The sequence below is a fragment of the Agelaius phoeniceus genome, chromosome 2, assembly GCF_051311805.1.
Source record: "Agelaius phoeniceus isolate bAgePho1 chromosome 2, bAgePho1.hap1, whole genome shotgun sequence".
Classification (NCBI taxonomy): Eukaryota; Metazoa; Chordata; class Aves; order Passeriformes; family Icteridae; genus Agelaius; species Agelaius phoeniceus.
The window spans coordinates 117,646,793-117,663,565 of NC_135266.1; the positions used below are offsets into that span (position 1 = coordinate 117,646,793).

At 60.7% G+C, this 16,773-nt stretch overlaps 3 protein-coding genes and 1 long non-coding RNA gene across 5 annotated transcripts in view; 3 read left to right on the forward strand and 1 right to left on the reverse strand.

Annotated features, from left to right (window-relative positions):
• Window positions 1–16,773, reverse strand: part of LOC129117577 (uncharacterized) — a 444,593-nt gene that overhangs the window by 356,588 nt on the left and 71,232 nt on the right. The gene's annotated exons all lie outside the window — the stretch shown is intronic.
• Window positions 353–4,099, forward strand: SPCS2 (signal peptidase complex subunit 2). Its single transcript, XM_054655047.2, has 5 exons — window positions 353–487; window positions 1,953–2,036; window positions 2,299–2,458; window positions 3,419–3,554; window positions 3,841–4,099. Exons 1-5 carry the CDS (start codon window positions 449–451, stop codon window positions 4,025–4,027), a joined length of 606 nt encoding a protein of 201 aa, XP_054511022.1. The 5' UTR covers window positions 353–448; the 3' UTR covers window positions 4,028–4,099.
• On the forward strand, window positions 5,870–8,174 carry NEU3 (neuraminidase 3). Of its 2 annotated transcripts, none has more exons than XM_077174636.1 (3): window positions 5,870–6,220; window positions 6,310–6,552; window positions 6,642–8,174. In XM_077174636.1, the coding sequence occupies exons 1-3, from the start codon at window positions 5,873–5,875 to the stop codon at window positions 7,581–7,583; spliced, it is 1,533 nt and encodes a 510-aa protein (XP_077030751.1). In that variant the 5' UTR covers window positions 5,870–5,872; the 3' UTR covers window positions 7,584–8,174. The 2 variants fall into 2 exon arrangements, with proteins under 2 accessions (XP_077030751.1, XP_054483902.2); XM_054627927.2 differs by having other exon boundaries at window positions 6,313–6,552.
• On the forward strand, window positions 8,232–13,923 carry P4HA3 (prolyl 4-hydroxylase subunit alpha 3). The gene is made up of 14 exons (XM_077192207.1): window positions 8,232–8,273; window positions 8,677–9,161; window positions 9,566–9,708; window positions 9,935–10,149; window positions 10,584–10,733; window positions 10,831–10,882; window positions 11,072–11,229; window positions 11,311–11,487; window positions 11,981–12,045; window positions 12,219–12,378; window positions 12,797–12,859; window positions 13,117–13,185; window positions 13,390–13,486; window positions 13,673–13,923. Exons 1-14 carry the CDS (start codon window positions 8,232–8,234, stop codon window positions 13,741–13,743), a joined length of 1,947 nt encoding a protein of 648 aa, XP_077048322.1. The 3' UTR covers window positions 13,744–13,923.

Here is a 16,773-nt window from a genome sequence, read left to right on the forward strand (position 1 = left end):
GTATCCTGTTGGAGATCATAGATCCATGGAAAAGTTAGGGCTGGAAAAGGCCTCCAAGGTCACCGAGTCCCCCAGCGCTGCAAGGCCACTGCTAACCCATGTCCCCAAGTGCCACATCCACAGGGCTTTAAATCCTTCCACGTGTGGGGACTCCACCACTGCCCACACTGGGCAGCTGTGCCAGGGCTGGACAGCCCTTTTGGGGTCGGACGGGGCTTGGAGCAGCTTGATCCATTGGAAGGTTCGACTGGATGGGTTTTAAGGTCGTTCCCAACCCAAATCCTCGATTCCATGATGGGAGACCCTCCTGCAGGCCGTGGGCGTGGCGGGCGGACGGACTGCATTTCCCAGCGTCCTGCGCGGCGCGAGGGGTCCGGACTTCCGGCCGCGCGGCCAATCAGGAGCGCCCAGGTGTCGCGGGCGGGGCGGGGGCGGAGGCGGCGAGAAGATGGCGGCCAAGAGCGGCCGGAACGGGCTCCTGGACAAGGTACGGCGGGCGGGGCTCCTCGGCCGCCCCGAGCGGCCCCCGCCCCGGCCGGGGCCCCGGGCGGCACCCCCACAGCCCCGCGCCCTCCCCCGCCCGCCCCGGGCTTCCACCTTCACTCTAGGGTATCGCTCCCTCAGCCCTGGGCATCCTCATCCCTGAGCATCCCCCCTCAGCCCTGAGCATCCCCATCCCTGAGCATCCCCCCTCAGCCTTGGGCATCCTTATCCCTGGGCATCCACATCCTGAGCATCCCCACTCATCTATGAGCATCCCTACTCATCCCTGAGCATCCCCACTCATCCCTGAGCATCTCCACTCATCCCTGAGCATCCTCATCCCTGAGAATCCTCCCTCCGCCTCCTCCCTTCAGCCCTGGTCATCCCCCTCCATGCTGTAGACGCTCGTAAAAGCAAAAATAAATAGCGGAAAGAACTCGACCCTGTTCTCTTAGGGCAAAGGCTGTGGCTTCCAGTTAATTTGTGTGCTAATTAACCCTGGAAGGAAATGCTTCAGGAGCAGCCACCTGAAATGCTTGGTACCATACACCAGTGTGAGAGCTCTCTCCCAGTTCTCTGTGGTTTTTAGATCCTTTTGTGCCTCATAAAACCGGACATGCAGTGACATTCACTGTGTGCCTCAGAATTCCCACGTGCCAGGCCTGGGGGATAGCTGGGCTTTTCCCTCTGCAGCTGCAGCGGAAGCAGATCAAGTTTTGCATCGTATTTTAAAGTGGTTTTGCTCCTTCCAGAGGAGGGAAAGGAGCTCTTTGGGTTGGTAGTTCATCCATCCAGCCTGGGAGCTTCCAGAGCAGGAAAATGACAGGAGTGAAACTGAGGGTTGCTCTGCTGGCAGCTGAGATTCCAGCTCCAGTCACCGGCCCATTTGGAATAAGGGATGATTTAGGATACTCAGGGCTCAGACTGATGTGTCACCAGGCAGTAATGCAGTTCAGGGGAAGGTGGGCCCTTGGAAAAGCTGGGGAGGGACCCATTCCTGCAGAAGATGTGAATGTGCAGAGTGACAGAGTCCTTTGCTTTTATTCCAGAGAATGGCTTTAACTGAAATTTCCTGTTAGTGCCTTTTAATTCCCCCCTTGTACCAAGGTAGTTGGGGGTTCTCAGAATTTTCCTCATCCCCTGAGAGTGCATGTGGAGCAGTGTGGCTGGACAGCAGGAGCACATCCAGAGGCAGGAATCCAGCCCAGCTGTCCCTTCCTGGGGATAGCAGCAGGAGCAGCAAATGAGGAAGCAAAACCAAACCTGCTGCCAGAGCCACATCCAGCCTGAGATGAGATGTGTGGGCTGGAGCCCACCAGGAGCTGCCCAGGCAGATTTTGGGGGCAGATCCCCTCTGTCCAGCCAGGCTTTCCCAAGCAGCTTTGCCTTCTGCTCTGCCCCCTGTCCTGCTGCTCAGGGCAGGAACAGGTTGGGATGGGATTGCCCTCACTCCAGCCTTTCCTTTGCAGTGGAAGATTGATGACAAGCCAGTGAAAATCGACAAGTGGGATGGTTCAGCTGTGAAAAACTCCTTGGATGACTCTGCCAAAAAGGTGAGCTCTGTGTCTCTGCTGAGCTGCCCCTCCTGGGAATCCCTCTGGTTTCCTTCCCTGCTTTTTGGGGTGGGTCGTGCCCACAGCCGTGCCGGGTCTGTGGTGGCATCTCCTGTGATTCCCACGTGCCTGTGGGGCCCGATGCAGGCATTAACTCCCCACAACCCTCCTGCTCAGTTTCCTGTGCCCCCCTGGCGTTGCCCCTTTCCCAAAAGCAGCGTGGCACATTCCTGAGAGGCTCAGCTGCCTGTTTGTCCCACAGGTGCTGCTGGAGAAGTACAAGTACGTGGAGAACTTCCGCCTGATCGACGGGCGCCTCCTCATCTGCACCATCTCCTGCCTCTTTGCCATCGTGGCTCTCATTTGGGATTACCTGCACCCTTTTCCCGAATCCAAACCCGTCCTGGCCTTTTGTGTTGTCTCATATCCTTCACAGAGCCTGCTGGGGGTTTGACTCCCCATGTTTTCTGCATGTTCCCATTTTCAGGGAATTGCGTTTCCTGCCATGTGCAGATCAGCTGATAATCAGACAGTTTTCATGTGATGGGAAAGTTCCTGCCTGTCTGGCTGTAATGCCCCTAAATTTGGGTGGTCTGAGGGACTTCCTGGGTTTTTTTATTCCATCCACTGTCTGGTTCCAGACACGTTTGCTTTTCCCTAATACCACAGGTCAGACACTGAGAGGGGAAAGAGGAAATTCCACAGATCCCTCTGCCAGCAGCTCTGTGCAGAGGGATCTGCACAGGCTGGATCCACTCCACAGCTCACTGCATGAGGCTCAGCAATGCCAAGGAGTAGTGGTGGCCTGGACTGGGGGAATGGTTGGACTCTATGGTCTCAGAGACATTTTCCAACCTAAGCAATTCTGTGATCCTAAGGAATTTCCCTGTTCCTGGCTGTTCTGGGTGGCTTTCAGAACAAATGGGCGACTTGTCTCACAGCACTTGAAATTACTTCATTCCAGAAATGGGAAAGAGGAATTTCTCAGTCTGTGCTTAGGGGGAATGCCCAGCAACTCCTCCTGTGGCTTGTTCAGTCTCTAGTTTTCCCAGCAAATGCCAGAGAATCCCAGACTGGTTTGGGTGGGAAGGGACCATCCATTCCCACCCCCTGCCATGGGCAGGGACACTGCCACTAAACCAGGTTGCTCCAAGCCCCATCCAGCCTGGCCTTGGGCACTTCCAGGGAGTGAATAATAAATTACTGAAGTTTAAATTTATTAGTTAATTTCTCACGCTGATGAAGCGTCAGCCAAACACCCTGTTTGCAATCCAGACGTCACGAGAGGTGCTTCAACCACGGTGTCTGAGGGGATCCAAGCGACTCCTCTGCCTCGTTTCTGCTTCTCCCCGCACCTTCCTGACTTCCTTAACTTCCCTGCACCTATTTTGTGATGATGGGCATCCTGACCATCTATACCTCATACAAGGAGAAGAGCATTTTCCTGGTGGCCCACAGGAAGGACCCGGCGGGGATGGATCCCGACGACGTCTGGCAGCTCTCCTCCAGCCTCAAACGGTACCTGCCTGCTCCAGGGCACCCCTGCCCTGCCTGTTCCTCAGAACCCATCCTGCTCCACCAAATCCATGGCCTGGCCCAGGAATGGGAGCAGCCCCGAGTGGCTTTCTGCCACCGGTGCTCATTCTTTTAATGTGGGGTGTAAAGGCCTTGAATTGTGTTAATGGTCAGTGCCCAGGAGGGATTTTCCCCCAGACAGGAGAGGGTTTCTGTCCCCCTGGGACCCTGCCCTGAGGGTTCCTGTCCCCCTGGGACCCTGCCCTGAGGTGTGTCTGCCCTCCCACAGGTTTGATGACAAGTACACCCTGAAGCTGACGTTCATCAGCGGGAAAACCAAGCAGCAGAGGGAAGCCGAGTTCACCAAGTCCATTGCCAAGTTCTTTGATAACAACGGGACGTTAGTCATGGAGGCCTACGAGCCAGAGGTGTCCAAGCTGCACGACAGCCTGGCCCTGGAGAGGAAAACAAAATGATTTCAGAGCCCAGCCGCCTCCCAGCAGCCTGCTAAAGTAACACCAATAAAGTCAAATGGCAAAGAAAGTAAATCATGGCCTCTGTTTTTGTCCTGAAGTCCTATTCCATTTTGGATAAGCAGGAATTTTAATACTGGACCCAAGATTTGTTGCAGCTCACGGCTAAGCTTGGTCTCTGTGCCTGCCTTCCAGGCTCTGAGGTGGACTCCAAAATTGGATTTTGGGGGCCCTCAGGAGGGGAAAGACATCACCAATGCTGCCCCAGCGTCCCTGCTTTACCTGGCAGTGCTTTATCACATGACTCTGTGTCCAGGGGCCTTTTCCAATCCCACCTTTCCATTTCTGGTAGGAGTTCAGGACAAAACCCTTCTGTGAAACAACCATCCCCTCGCAAACCAGTTTGCTTTATTTTTGTATTTATCTAAATGGGGGTAGAAGATTGTTTTATATAAAAACCTTTTATGTGTTGGGGGGGGGGGAAGAATCAAATATGCTACTTCTGTGTGCTCAGCCACGAAGCTTCTCAGAAAGTATAGAAGATTTTCCAAGCTGTGTCTGTCTGTCTGTCCTGCAGTTCCCTTCTGGCGTCTCCCGTTCCACGCGTCCCTTCTATAAACTGGCATTTTTTAAAAGAGAGATTTTTTTGGGTTGTTTTTTCAATAAAAGGGAAGAACAGACATCAAACGTGTCCTGGAGCGTCTCTGGGGTGTTTCACGCCTGGGGAGGGAATCCCAGTTCACAAAATCCTCAGAGCTGGAAGAATCCTGGCATTCCCGTGGCACCACCGGTCTTGTCAGCCGAACCTCGTCCCCAGGTGCCACAGGATGAGGGTGGCTCCTCCTTTTACCTTGCAGAGCTGATTGGGCCTGGCTGCCTCACCCCAAGGAGCCCCCAGACGGACCTTCCTGGTTTTCCGGCCCTCCCTGGCCACGCCTGTCCCACAAGGGGCAGGGGACTCTCCTGGCATCGCGAGCAGGATCCTGGCTCCATCCCTCTCCTGCTCCCTCCCGCCTGCTCCGGGGAGAGCGTCGGGACTCCTCGGCAGCGGCTCCACCATCAATCTCCTCCTGCTATCCCGCCATTCCACCTGCCCATTCCAGGAGCCAGGAGCGCATCACCTGCTCACAGCTGCGCAGGTACTGCCCCTGCTGCCCGCCGGCGCCAGGTTCCGGCAGCTCCCGGGATCCCCGCCCGCCTCCTCGGCCCGCCGAGCGCCTGACCCGGCCCCCCGGCCCCGGGAGCCGCAGGAAGAGGCGGAGCGGGGCGGCCCCGACGCGGCGGCGGCGGCGGGAGGAGCGGGGTCTGCGGGGATGCGGGGATGCGGGGGATGCAGGAGCGCGGGGCCGGGCACCGAGGGGATGGGGGCTCGGTGCTTGCGAGCTGCAGGGGGGTGCAGGGACACTGGGACTGGGACTGGGACTGGGACTGGGACTGGGGGGTCACCGGGGTGTAGGGGAGCCGGCTTGGGGGTGTCGGGGGGTACACGGCGAGAATCTGGGTACTGCAGGTGGACGGGGGGCGATCGGGGCCCAACGGGGCTCAGGACATGATGCAGGGGGATGCACGGAGGGGGGATCTGTCACTGGGGGTCAGGGCATGTGCAGGGGGATGCACGGAGTGGGGGGATTTGTCACTGGGGGGTCAGGGCATGTGCAGGGGGATGCACGGAGGGGGATTTGTCACTGGGGGTCAGGGCATGTGCAGGGGGATGCACGGAGGGGGATTTGTCACTGGGGGGTCAGGACATGGTGTAGGGGGATGCACGGAGGGGGGATTTGTCACTGGGGGTCGGGGCATGGTGCAGGGGATGCACGGAGGGGGGATTTATCACTGCGGGGTCGGGGCATGGTGCAGCGCAGGGACATGGGGGGTGCCGGTGGGATCCAGGCGGGAGGGCTGCGAGGGAATGGAGGGATGCACGGGCACAGGGACTCCGGGCCAGTGCCGCTGGGGGAGCTTCAGGCGCTGGGAGCTCGGTGCGGGGCAGGAGGTGCTCAGCCCTCGGGAGCAGCGGGAGGTGGCACCGTGGGTGAAGCAGGGGAGCCTGTGCGGTACAGGGGAGCGGCACAGACGGGCAGGAGGGCGGCTGTGACCCCACCGAGGGGCTCTGCTCTCACCCCACTCTCCCACCCTGCTCAGGTCCCAGGGGAACCTCAGGGCGGCACCATGTCCCAGGCCACCACCTGCCTCAAGGTGAGCATTCATCCCTATCCCTCCCTTACGGGCCACCCCCTCCTTTGCCGGGATTTAACCCTTTACATCTCACTTTCCCACCCTTCCAGCAGCAGGGGGATGGCGGGGAGAGCCCCCCACCGCTGCCATCACCACCGGGATCCCCGCACATTTTCCCTCCGGAGACGCTGTTCCGACAGGCAGGTGGGGTCACCTACCGCATCCCGGCTCTGCTCTACGTGCCCCCGGATGATTCCTTCCTGGCCTTTGCCGAGAAGCGCTCCTCGGCCCGGGACGAGGATGCCAAGTACCTGGTGCTGCGGCGGGGCCGCCGGCACGGCTCCTCGGTCAAGGTAAAACGCCCGCGGGCTGCAGGAACACGAGGTGGGCGCGACGCCGGGGGACTCCCGCGGCTGAGCCTCCTTTTCCTTCCTGCCGGCAGTGGGGTCCCACGGAGGAGCTGTCGGCGCTGGCGCTGCCCGGCCACCGCACCATGAGCCCCTGTCCCCTCTACGACGCCAGGAGCGGCACCGTCTTCCTCTTCTGCATCTGCGTGGAGCAGGGGAAGACGGAGCGGTGCCAGATCTGGAGCGGCTGCAGCGCCGCCCGCCTCTGCTTCGCCACCAGCGCCGACGGCGGCCGCGGCTGGGGCGCGCTGCGGGACGTGACGGACGAGGCCATCGGCGCCGACCTGTCCCGCTGGGCCACCTTCGCCGTGGGGCCGGGCCACGGCGTGCAGCTGGACTCGGGGCGCCTGGTGGTGCCCGCCTACGCCTACTACGTGCACGGCTGCCTGTGCGGGGCCCTGCGGCTGCCCTGCTTCACCCGCCAGCACTCGCTCGTCTTCTACAGCGACGACGGCGGGCGCCTCTGGCACAAGGGCGCAATGCTGGGCGGCGAGCGGACGGGCGAGTGCCAGGTGGCGGAGATCCGCGGCCCCGGGCCGCCCGTGCTCTACTGCAGCGCCCGGGCGCCGCGGGGCTGCCGGGCCGTGGCGCTCAGCACGGACCGCGGGCTGCGCTTCCAGCGGCCGGCGCCGTGCGCGGCCCTGGGCGAGCCGCCGCGGGGCTGCCAGGGCAGCGTGGTCAGCTTCGCCCGCTCCGCCGCCGCGGCGCCCTCCTGGCTGCTCTACTCGCACCCCACCGACCGGCACCGCCGCCGCGACCTGGGGCTCTACGTGAACCCCTCGCCGCTGGACGGGGCGGGCTGGCGGCGGCCCTGGGTGCTGCACGCCGGGCCGGCCGGCTACTCCGACCTGGCCGTCTGCCCCGGAGGCCTCTTCGGGTGCTTGTTCGAGTGCGGAGCCAGCAGCGCCTGCGAGGAAATCGCCTTCTGCCTCTTCACCCTGGAGCCCTCCGGCGAGCAGGAGCTCAAGGCTCCCTAAAATAGACGCGGTTTAGGCAGCGCGGCCGCTCCCGAGCGCTCCAGCGAGCGCGGCAGTGCCGAGACCTCACCGGGACATGGCATCCTGTACACATCGTGTACCTTTTATTTAATTATGCCTTTTAATCACCCGTCAGATGTCCACTGCGGCAGTGGAGGGAGGATCTGCTCTGGCTTGGCCGAGGGGGATGCCAGCACAGCACACGAAATGCCGCTGCTTCCCCAAAAATCAGCATTTTTCACCTGGTAGCAGCTGAAAAGCAGATGGTGCCAGCAAGAGCAGCTGATTCCCTGAGGAAAAAGTACCCAGGAAACTTGGTTTAGTGTAAAATATTCCAGTTCCTGTGTTCCTGCAGGTGGCAGAGGATTCCCAGTTTTTACCATTTTTTATCCTGCTTTCTTCACTTGACTGCTTTAGGCTGAGTTTCTCCCTGCCCCCTGGGCAAAAGCGCTCGAATCTTGACTGGGGCCAAGGGGAGAGGAGTGTTGGGGAGTGTTTCATTCTGCTCCACAGGGAACAGCTTGTAGCGTCCCGACAGTGACAGAGACCTCACATCCCCGTGCTGCTGTCAAATAAAATTCTCCCAAAACACGTGAAATCCAGTCCATACAGGGAAAATCCCAACGGGGCTGGCCCTTCCCCAGAAGGATGCAGGATGGCCCCAAGCACGGCACCTCCCACTCCATCCTGGTGCTGTTCTGTGCCCGGAGAGGCGGGAGGGGGGCAGGCAGGTTGGGCAGAAGATCAGATCGAGACGGGCACAGGCAGGATGTGGGCAGGGACGGGCAAGATGGGGCCAAGATGGAATAGGGACGGGCAGGATGGGGCCAGATGGCAAAATGGGAACAGACAGGAGCGGACAGGCAGGATGAAGCTGAGGACAGCGCAGGACGGGGCCGGGGGAGAACAGGGAAAAGGGCAGGGACAGGCAGGATGAGGCCGGGGCAAGACGGAGACAGGCGAGAGGGGGACAAGCAGGGTAGGGCCGGATCGGAATGGGGACAAGGACAAGCAGGACGGGGAGCAGCCCCACACCGCCCTCCGCAGCCAGCGTGGCGGATCCGGGGCCCCCCCACCCCTTTTCCCCCCAAAGGCGGGGCCTCTCCGCCCCTTTTCCCCCCGCTTCTCCCGGCGGCGGCGGCGGCGGCCGGATGCGGGCGCTGGGGCTCGGGGCACGGCTGGCACGGGGGGTGTGGGTGCCCTGGGGGTACTTGGAGCACCGGGGGCATTGGGGGTGCTGGGGCCACTGCCGGGAGTAGGGGCGCTGGAGGCACTGGGGATCCCGGGAGCGGTGCTGGTGGCGTTGCTGGGACCGGAGGCACTGCGCGTTCTTGGAGCGCTCGGGATTCGGGGCGCACGGGAGGTGCTGGGCGTTCTCGGAGCCCTGGGGGCGCTGGGGGCACTGGGGGCGCTGGGGGTGCTGGGGGCGCTGCTGGCGCTGCTGCCGCCCCCCGCCCCGGCCGAGACCTTCTCCGCGATGCTGAGCGTGCGGGGAGCGCTGGGCGCCGAGCGCCGCCTGCTCCGCCGGCTCCGCTCCTACCTGCGCGACGAGAGCTCCCGCCTGCGCCTCCTCCGCAGGTACCGGCACCCCCCGACCGCACCCGCGCCCCTCCAGCCACGCATCCCCGCCCCCGGCCCCAGGCGTGCGTGATTCCCTGGCTGCGAGCAGGGGTTAGCCCATCCCCACCTTCCCCAAAGCTCCCAATTTTCGGGGGTGGCCCTAAATCAGGGGGTGGTGGAAGGATGGGAAGCTGAGACCGGACATGGCTCAGGCCCCCCTTCCCCCAGCTGTGCCTCAGGAGGGGGACATGGCCCCCCAGCCATGTTGCAGCATCCCCAAGGCCATCCCCACAGACCCAGTTTCTGGGCTGGGTCACACAGTCCCGCAGCTCTGGCTTGGCCAAAGAGCAGGCACTGGGGTGAAGCTGCCCAGCAAAGGGGGTGCCAGCACCAAAGTACCCTCCCGTGGGTTTCCCTTGCAGGTTCTATGAGAAGGTCCAGGCACTGCACCAGGACCCCGAGGCCTCGGTGGACAACCCCTTGCTGGCCTTCAGCCTCATCAAGCGCCTCCACTCGGACTGGCCCAATGTCATCTACAGCGACGAGGCCACCAGGAACACCCAGGGTACCCACCCAGCAGGGGAGGATGCCCGGCCTTGTGTCCCCTGTCACCGAGGCCAGGGAATAGATGGAGGGGCTGGGGAATGGGTGGAGAAGCAAGAAAATTGTTGGAGGAGCAGAATGGATGGAGGAGCAGGATGTGGGGTCCCCAGGGAAATGAGCTGATAAGGGCGACTGCGCCTCATCATTTCATTTACCCTGCTCTCCCCCACCTCTGTCCCACCCTGCAGCACTCCATGCTGGGCTCAGGGAGGTGGAGCAGGAGCTGCCTGGAGCCGAGGACCTGGAGGGGGCGGCCAGGGCGCTGATGAGGCTGCAGGACGTGTACGCCCTGAGCGTCAAGGGCCTGGCCAGCGGCGTCTTCCAGAGAGCCGGGCAGCCGCCCCTCTACAGCCCCGGCCGGCGCGCCTCCCTCTCTGCCGACGACTGCTTCCATGTGGGAAAGGTCAGGGAGAGCCCCACAGGCCCCCACAAAGCTTCCCCAGCCTGCTGGGGCACTGCTTCCACGGGGATGGGCACGGGGGTTCCCTCACATGGGGTGGGATGGAAGCGCAGGTGCAAACAGGGATGGAGATTGAGGTGGGGATGGAACTGGAAAGGAAGGGATGGGACAGGATGGGGATGGAGATGGCAACAGGAAAGTGACAGATGGAATGGTACAGGATGGGATGGGATGGGATGGGATGGGATGGGATGGGATGGGATGGGATGGGATGGGATGGGATGGGATGGGATGGGATGGGATGGGATGGGATGGGATGGGATGGCATGGGATGGGATGGGATGGGATGGGATGGGATGGGGTGGGGTGGGATGGGGTGGGATGGGGTGGGATGGGGTGGCCCAGCTGTCAGGTGCAGGTGACGTGGTGCCCTGCAGGTGGCCTATGACACAGGTGACTATTACCACTCCATTGCATGGCTGGAGGAGGCTGTCAGCCTCTTCCGCCTCTCCTACGGCAGCTGGAACCTGGAGGACCGGAGCAGCCTGGAGGATGCTCTGGACCATCTGGCCTTCTCCTACTTCATGGTACAGCCATGAGTCCCCTCCCCATGCCCGGTGCCCAGCAGAGCCAAACCGTGGGTGGGAGGATGGATGCTGATGGGGTCTCCACTCCCCCGCCCAGGCTGGAAACATCTCTCACGCCTTGAGCCTCTCCAGGGAGTTTCTCCGCTATGGTATGTGGGACAGCCCTGGATGCAGCAGGAAGAGGGAAAAGATTTTGGGATGTCCCCATCACCTCTGCATGACAGCAGCCTCCCTCACCCCACTTCTTGTCCCCATCTGGGGTAATTCTCCAGGGACCCATGCCAGGGAAGGGGGTTGATGGGGGCGCAGCCCTCTGGGTGACACCACCTCCCCAGCAGATCCCAGAAACCAAAGGGTGTCCAGGAACGTGGCCAAGTACAAGAAGCTGCTGGAGACGGGGATGGGGGCAAGTGCCAGGCCCCTGCAGCGCCCCAACAGCACCCGCCTGCAGAGCCGTGACGCCTACGAGGAGCTGTGCCAGCGCCCCAGGGCACAGGTGGGACTGCCAGGGCTGCGGGGTCCCCCAGCACCTCTGGGGTCCCCCCCTCACGCCCTCCTTGGTCCTCTTCCCCCCCAGGCAGCCCCAGAGCAGCTCCTGCACCTCGGCTGCTCCTACGAGACCAACGGCAGCCCCTTCCTGCTCCTGCAGCCTGCCAAGAAGGAGATGGTCCGGACCCAGCCCCACGTGGCTCTGTACCACGATTTCATCACCGATGCTGAGGCTGAGACTATCAAGGGGTTGGCAGGGCCCTGGGTGAGCCCTCCCTGTCCCCAGGGATGCCCCTTTCCTGCAGCAGGGTGATCATGATCCAGGGTGAATGCAGAGATAGGAGGGGTTTTAAGGCCAAAGCCTCCTCCAGGGAGTTCAGATGGGAGGGGGCTTGGAGCAACCTCATCTAGTGGAAGGTGTCCCTGCCTATGGCAGGGCGTGGAACTGGATGATCTTGGAAGGGCCCTTCCAACCCAAACCACTCTAGGATTAGAAGAGACCCTGGGAATGATGACCCCAGTTCCATGTGAGTCTTTTGAGTCCCCCAAAGACTTTTTGGAAGAAACCAGGTCCACAGATGCACCTAAACCACTTCCCAACCAGGCCTAACTTGGTGACTCCACCTGCTGCCACTGCTCCCCTCACCCCAGTGAGACCCCTTGGGGTGGGACAACCAGCTGGCACAAACCCACCACGGCCCCTGCTTGGTGTGAGGGTCCCCATGCGTGGCAACACGCCTCCCCCATGTGTCCCTCAGCTGCAGAGATCCGTGGTTGCCTCCGGGGAGAAGCAGCAGAAAGCCGAGTACCGGATAAGCAAGAGGTAGCGGCCACCCCTCCCTTGTCCTCCAGCCACTCTGTGGGACCCCCGTGGCTCCGTGGCCACCTCTGGGGTGGCAGCAGGGCCATGCTGGGAGGCCTGGCTCCTCCAGCAGTGCCTTGGGGGTGAAGCCCGGCTGCAGGTGAATTTGGGGGCTGATGCGAGGTGTCCCGCAGCGCGTGGCTGAAGGACACGGCCGACCCCGTGGTGCGGGCGCTGGAGCGGCGCATGGCCGCCCTCACCGGCCTGGACCTGCGGCCGCCCTACGCCGAGCACCTGCAGGTGGTCAACTACGGCCTGGGAGGCCACTACGAGCCACACTTCGACCACGCCACGGTCAGGGAGCTGCCAGGCTGGGGACACCGGGGGTGACGCCCAGGGTGGCTCCTGGGATGGGTCCTGGGATATTCCTGGGGATGGGCCCTGGGATGCTCCTGATGGTGCTGCTGGGATGGTGGCCAAGGGAAGACCCTGAACGTCCCTGGGGGTGTCCCCATGGTGATCCCAGGGTTATTCCGAGATGTTCCTAGTGATGCACCCTGGTGTGGCCCCTGGCAGGGGTGGGATGGATGGTCCCATGATGCTGATCCCTGGGTGGGTGCCTGGGGAGGGAGGGAAGGAGGGAGAGAAAGGAAGGGAGAAGGAGGGATTTTCTAGGGGGGAACAGCGTGGGGCAGCTTTGAGCTCTGAGAGGCCTCTGGGCTGAGCTGTGTCAGGGCAGCACTGACCGTGCCCACCTCCCCTCCTGGAGCAGTCCACGAAGAGCCCCCTGTACAGAATGAAGTCAGGCAACAGGATCGCCACAATCATGATCTACGTGAGTCCCCCCTCGTTTCCAGGCCTGGAGGGATGAGCCTGGCTTGGCCCTTGGGGGATGGGATGGGTGAGGGCAGCCCTAAAACACTGGAATGTGTGGGAAGTGCCGGCATCTGTGGAGTATGCAGGAGCTTGTGCCGTGCCAAATTGGGGGAACAGAGCTGGGGCCCAAGGGAGGTTTTGTGCCTCAGTTTCCCTGTGCAAAGGAGCACCACAGGGAAGGGGGGACCAAGGCTCCTATTTTTGCTCCTTTTCCAGCTGAGTGCAGTGGAGGCTGGAGGCTCCACTGCTTTCATCTATGCCAACTTCAGCGTGCCTGTGGTCAAGGTGAGGGCTCATGTGGAACCGCTGGGAGCAGGGAAGGGAGAGGGCACTGCCCTCTGTATCCCAGCTCCTGCAGGGAATTGTGGTCAAGCCTCTCCTGATGCCAAACCCCAGCCCCGGGCTCCCTAATCTGTTTTGGGGTGCCAAAATTCACTCTTGGGGATCCCAGCTCTGTTTTGGGGTACCAAACCCGTCTCTGCTCCGCAGAATGCGGCTCTTTTCTGGTGGAACCTGCGGAGGAACGGGAATGGTGATGGGGACACCCTCCACGCCGGCTGCCCCGTCCTGGCTGGGGACAAGTGGGGTGAGAGATGCTACCAGGGCTCACCCCAGGTCTGGAGGCACAGCTCCACCGACAGGGAGGCAGAGGGGCTGGGAATGCACAAATATCCTGCAAGATAGGGGAAAAGTTCCCCGACAACAGCACAGGATCAGAAAAAGGTGCCGAGGGAAGGGAGCAGACAGGGGTCCGTGTCCTTGTCCCTTCCAGTGGCCAATAAGTGGATCCATGAGTACGGGCAGGAGTTCCGGCGGCCGTGCAGCGCTGACCCTCAGGACTGAGCTGCCCTGGGACCACAGATGTGACATCTGATGTGACATCTGCAGGTGGCAAAGCCACCCCCGCACAGCATCTCCCCAAGGACGGAGGGGGCGAGGGAGGGAAGGGGGCAGCAGCGGAGCAGTGCATGATCGGCAGGGGCGCTTGCTCAACCACAGCCAAACTGGTTGGAAATAAAGTCTTTTATACACCGGAGTCTGTTCTGGGGTGCCGAACCCTATCCCGGCGGCTCCCATCTGTTTTGGAATGCCTAAATCCAGTCTCGGGGAGAAGGCAGCTCCTTCCAGCCAGGCCCATCAACCCGCCAGGCTTCCCATTCCCCGGCCCTCGCTCCGTGCCCAGCGATGCCCCTGCAGCCCCCGGGAGCCCGTGGCTCTCCGCGGCCTTTCCCGGTGCCTCCCTGCCCGCTGCTCCGCGGGGCCGAGCGGACCGGGCTCCCTCCCTCAGCCCGCTGAGCGAGCCTGGGCTTTGTTAGCCTAGGCAAGAGGGTTGGGTTCGCTTTTTTTCCCCCTTTTCCTGGCCTAGGAGACTGTGGGAGCAATCCAGCAATCCTTCGGCCGTTTTTTTTTTATTTTTCCCCCGAGCTGTTCGGGTCGGTTTGGGCCCAGGACCGCAGAGCCGGCGGGAGGAGCATCGGCCGGGGACGGGAGGGGCCGCCCCGGCCCGGCCCGGCCCCAAACTCGGCACAGCCGAGCCAACCGGAGGAAGGACACCAGATGCAGCGGCATCATCTGCAGTGACGAGGGGACACCGCCATAAATCCACAGGTTCCCTGTGTTTAGCCCGAGGTGCTGGGTGCCCCCTTTGTGTTCCTCTTCCCCGGGACGGGAGCCGCCGCCATTTTCTTCCCTCCCCACCACGTTGCGGCCCCTGTGGGCTTTCCCCCCTTTCCTGGGATTTTGTTCTGTTTTGTTGGGGGTTTTTTGTTTGTTTTGGTTTGGTTTGTTTCGTTTTGTTTGTTTCGTTTCCTTTTATTTAATTTGGTTTTGTTTATATCTAGCGGGGGTGAGGTGGGGGGGGGCAGTGGTGTTAAGGTCGGACAATTCAATATCTAGCATTTATTAATTTTCTTTTTCCTGTGCCTTGTGGGCACTCTGAGGAAAAATGATTGGGCTTTCACCTACTGCTGTTAACCGCCTACTGGCAGAAAGGGATTGTTTGAGCCCTTTCTTTAGAGGAAACACTCCTTCCAGAGCGGTTTTTCTCCTAATCTTGTCTCTAAACCGAGCCGCTCATCCGGGTGGCATTTGGGTGAGATTCAAACCCTCCGGCATGGAAACCCAGCTCTCCAGGGAGATCCCCATATCACCTCCTGGCCTGGAAAAGGGAAGGGACAGAAATCGGGAGGGGGATGAAGCAGAAGGCAGAGCTCTCCCGAGGCTCTCCTTGCTTTGGGGTCAGAAATGCGCTTTTATCACTCCTGGCTGTGTTCATCCAGCCTGGATTAACCCTTCCATGGGCACACAGGGACAGGGCTGAGCTGCAGGGAGCATCTGGGCAAGGCCAGAGGCTCCACCAGCCCTTTGGGGCTGTTAAACCGGCCGGAATGTAAAACAGCCTGCAAGACTTGCAGCTTCTCCCAGTTCCAGTCAGGAGCAAGCACCGCAGGACGCAGAGAAGGCTGAACAAAGCACAGGTTACTCACCAGCCCATTTATGACTTCCAGATGTTTCTGCACATATGGGAGTCATTGGTCACAGGAAGGAGGGGGAAAAGTGAAAGATGTGGCTAAATCCCCCACACTGGGGTGCAGGGAAGGGATGGGGAAGCATTTTGGATGACAAGAGGCTTCCATGAGTCACCAGAAAAACCCAGTGGCTGGGTCTGGTGCAGGAACAGCTGGATCAACCCCCTTCCTCCGCAGGCTGCTCCAAGGAGCCCGAGCATCACAGCTAAAGGGAAAGCAGGAATTCCCAATCCAGGATTTTCACAAATGCTTTATTTGTAGGCGAGGGAGATGGACACAGAACAGGACAAGACCAGGATGAGGCTGACGCGGGACACGGCGTGTGGCCTCCAGGGAACTGACACTGACACACACACACACACACACACACACTCACACACATTTTCCTTCTGGAAACAGCAAAACTTGGAGCAAACAGCCAGTCCCATTCCTGCTGTGTTGGATGCCACATGGACACCGAGGGGGCAGCACTGTCAGAGGGACGGACGGACAGACAGCACAAATGAGGGATGCAGCTTTGGGCAACACAAAGGGCAATTCCAGCCTGTGAGCAGAGCACCAGGCTCGGGGACAATGCACCAGGGACAGGGGCTCTTGGAAGTGAAAAGCCATCAACTCAAGTTTGTGACCTTGCCTAAAGATGCAGGTCTGGATTTCCAAGAGTGTGGATTACCAGTTCAAACCAGTGAACAGCTGGTTGACAGGCACTCCACACAGCCCTTTTCCCAGGCCTTCCTGCCCCCAAAAGAAAAGGCAGTAGTGGAGAAGAGGAAAAATGTCAGTGCTAAAGTCACAGAATCAGAATAATTTGGGTAGGGACCAACCCTAAAGCCCATCCAGTGCCACCCCTGCCATGGCAGGGGCACCTCCCACTGTCCCAGGCTGCTCCAGCCCCAGTGTCCAGCCTGGCCTTGGGCACTGCCAGGGATCCAGGGGCAGCCACAGCTGCTCTGGGCACCCTGGGCCAGGGCCTAAATTGTACAAAAACTTCTCCCTAATACCCAATAGACCCTCCTGGGGGCATTCTCCAAGGCCTGTGTTGCCCAGCTCTGCCTTTTGCAAGTCATCCCAGTGCTGCTTGCCAATCACAAACACGTGGGAAGCAGGGCTGGAATGGCCTTCCTCAGGTTCTCCAAGCCTTTCCCTGGCCAAAAGTGGAAAAACAACAATTTTACCTACTGCTGCATCACCCCTGTCACAATCTGAGGGGAAAATTCTGGCTGGACAGCCCCAGGCCTGAGTTTAATTCCTTCCTCAAGGGCTGATTTATTCAAAGCAAGAGTACCTGCTTTGGCAATACAGGAAATAATCTTTTTCCAACAATCCCAATGCTCCAGTCATGTGT

What these genes read in the sequence shown, in the direction of transcription:
- SPCS2 (XM_054655047.2), top strand. Translation starts at nt 449, where the DNA reads ATGGCGGCCAAGAGCGGCCGGAACGGGCTCCTGGACAAG. An exon ending in TGGATGACTCTGCCAAAAAG is followed by an intron (nt 2,037 to 2,298) that starts GTGAGCTCTGTG and finishes TTTGTCCCACAG; the next exon opens with GTGCTGCTGGAGAAGTACAA. An exon ending in CCTGGCCTTTTGTGTTGTCT is followed by an intron (nt 2,459 to 3,418) that starts CATATCCTTCAC and finishes AACTTCCCTGCA; the next exon opens with CCTATTTTGTGATGATGGGC.
- NEU3 (XM_077174636.1), top strand. Translation starts at nt 5,873, where the DNA reads ATGGTGCAGCGCAGGGACATGGGGGGTGCCGGTGGGATCCAGGCGGGA. An exon ending in AGGCCACCACCTGCCTCAAG is followed by an intron (nt 6,221 to 6,309) that starts GTGAGCATTCAT and finishes CCACCCTTCCAG; the next exon opens with CAGCAGGGGGATGGCGGGGA. An exon ending in GGCACGGCTCCTCGGTCAAG is followed by an intron (nt 6,553 to 6,641) that starts GTAAAACGCCCG and finishes TCCTGCCGGCAG; the next exon opens with TGGGGTCCCACGGAGGAGCT.
- P4HA3 (XM_077192207.1), top strand. Translation starts at nt 8,232, where the DNA reads ATGCAGGATGGCCCCAAGCACGGCACCTCCCACTCCATCCTG. An exon ending in ACTGCTTCCATGTGGGAAAG is followed by an intron (nt 10,150 to 10,583) that starts GTCAGGGAGAGC and finishes GGTGCCCTGCAG; the next exon opens with GTGGCCTATGACACAGGTGA. An exon ending in TGGCCTTCTCCTACTTCATG is followed by an intron (nt 10,734 to 10,830) that starts GTACAGCCATGA and finishes TCCCCCGCCCAG; the next exon opens with GCTGGAAACATCTCTCACGC.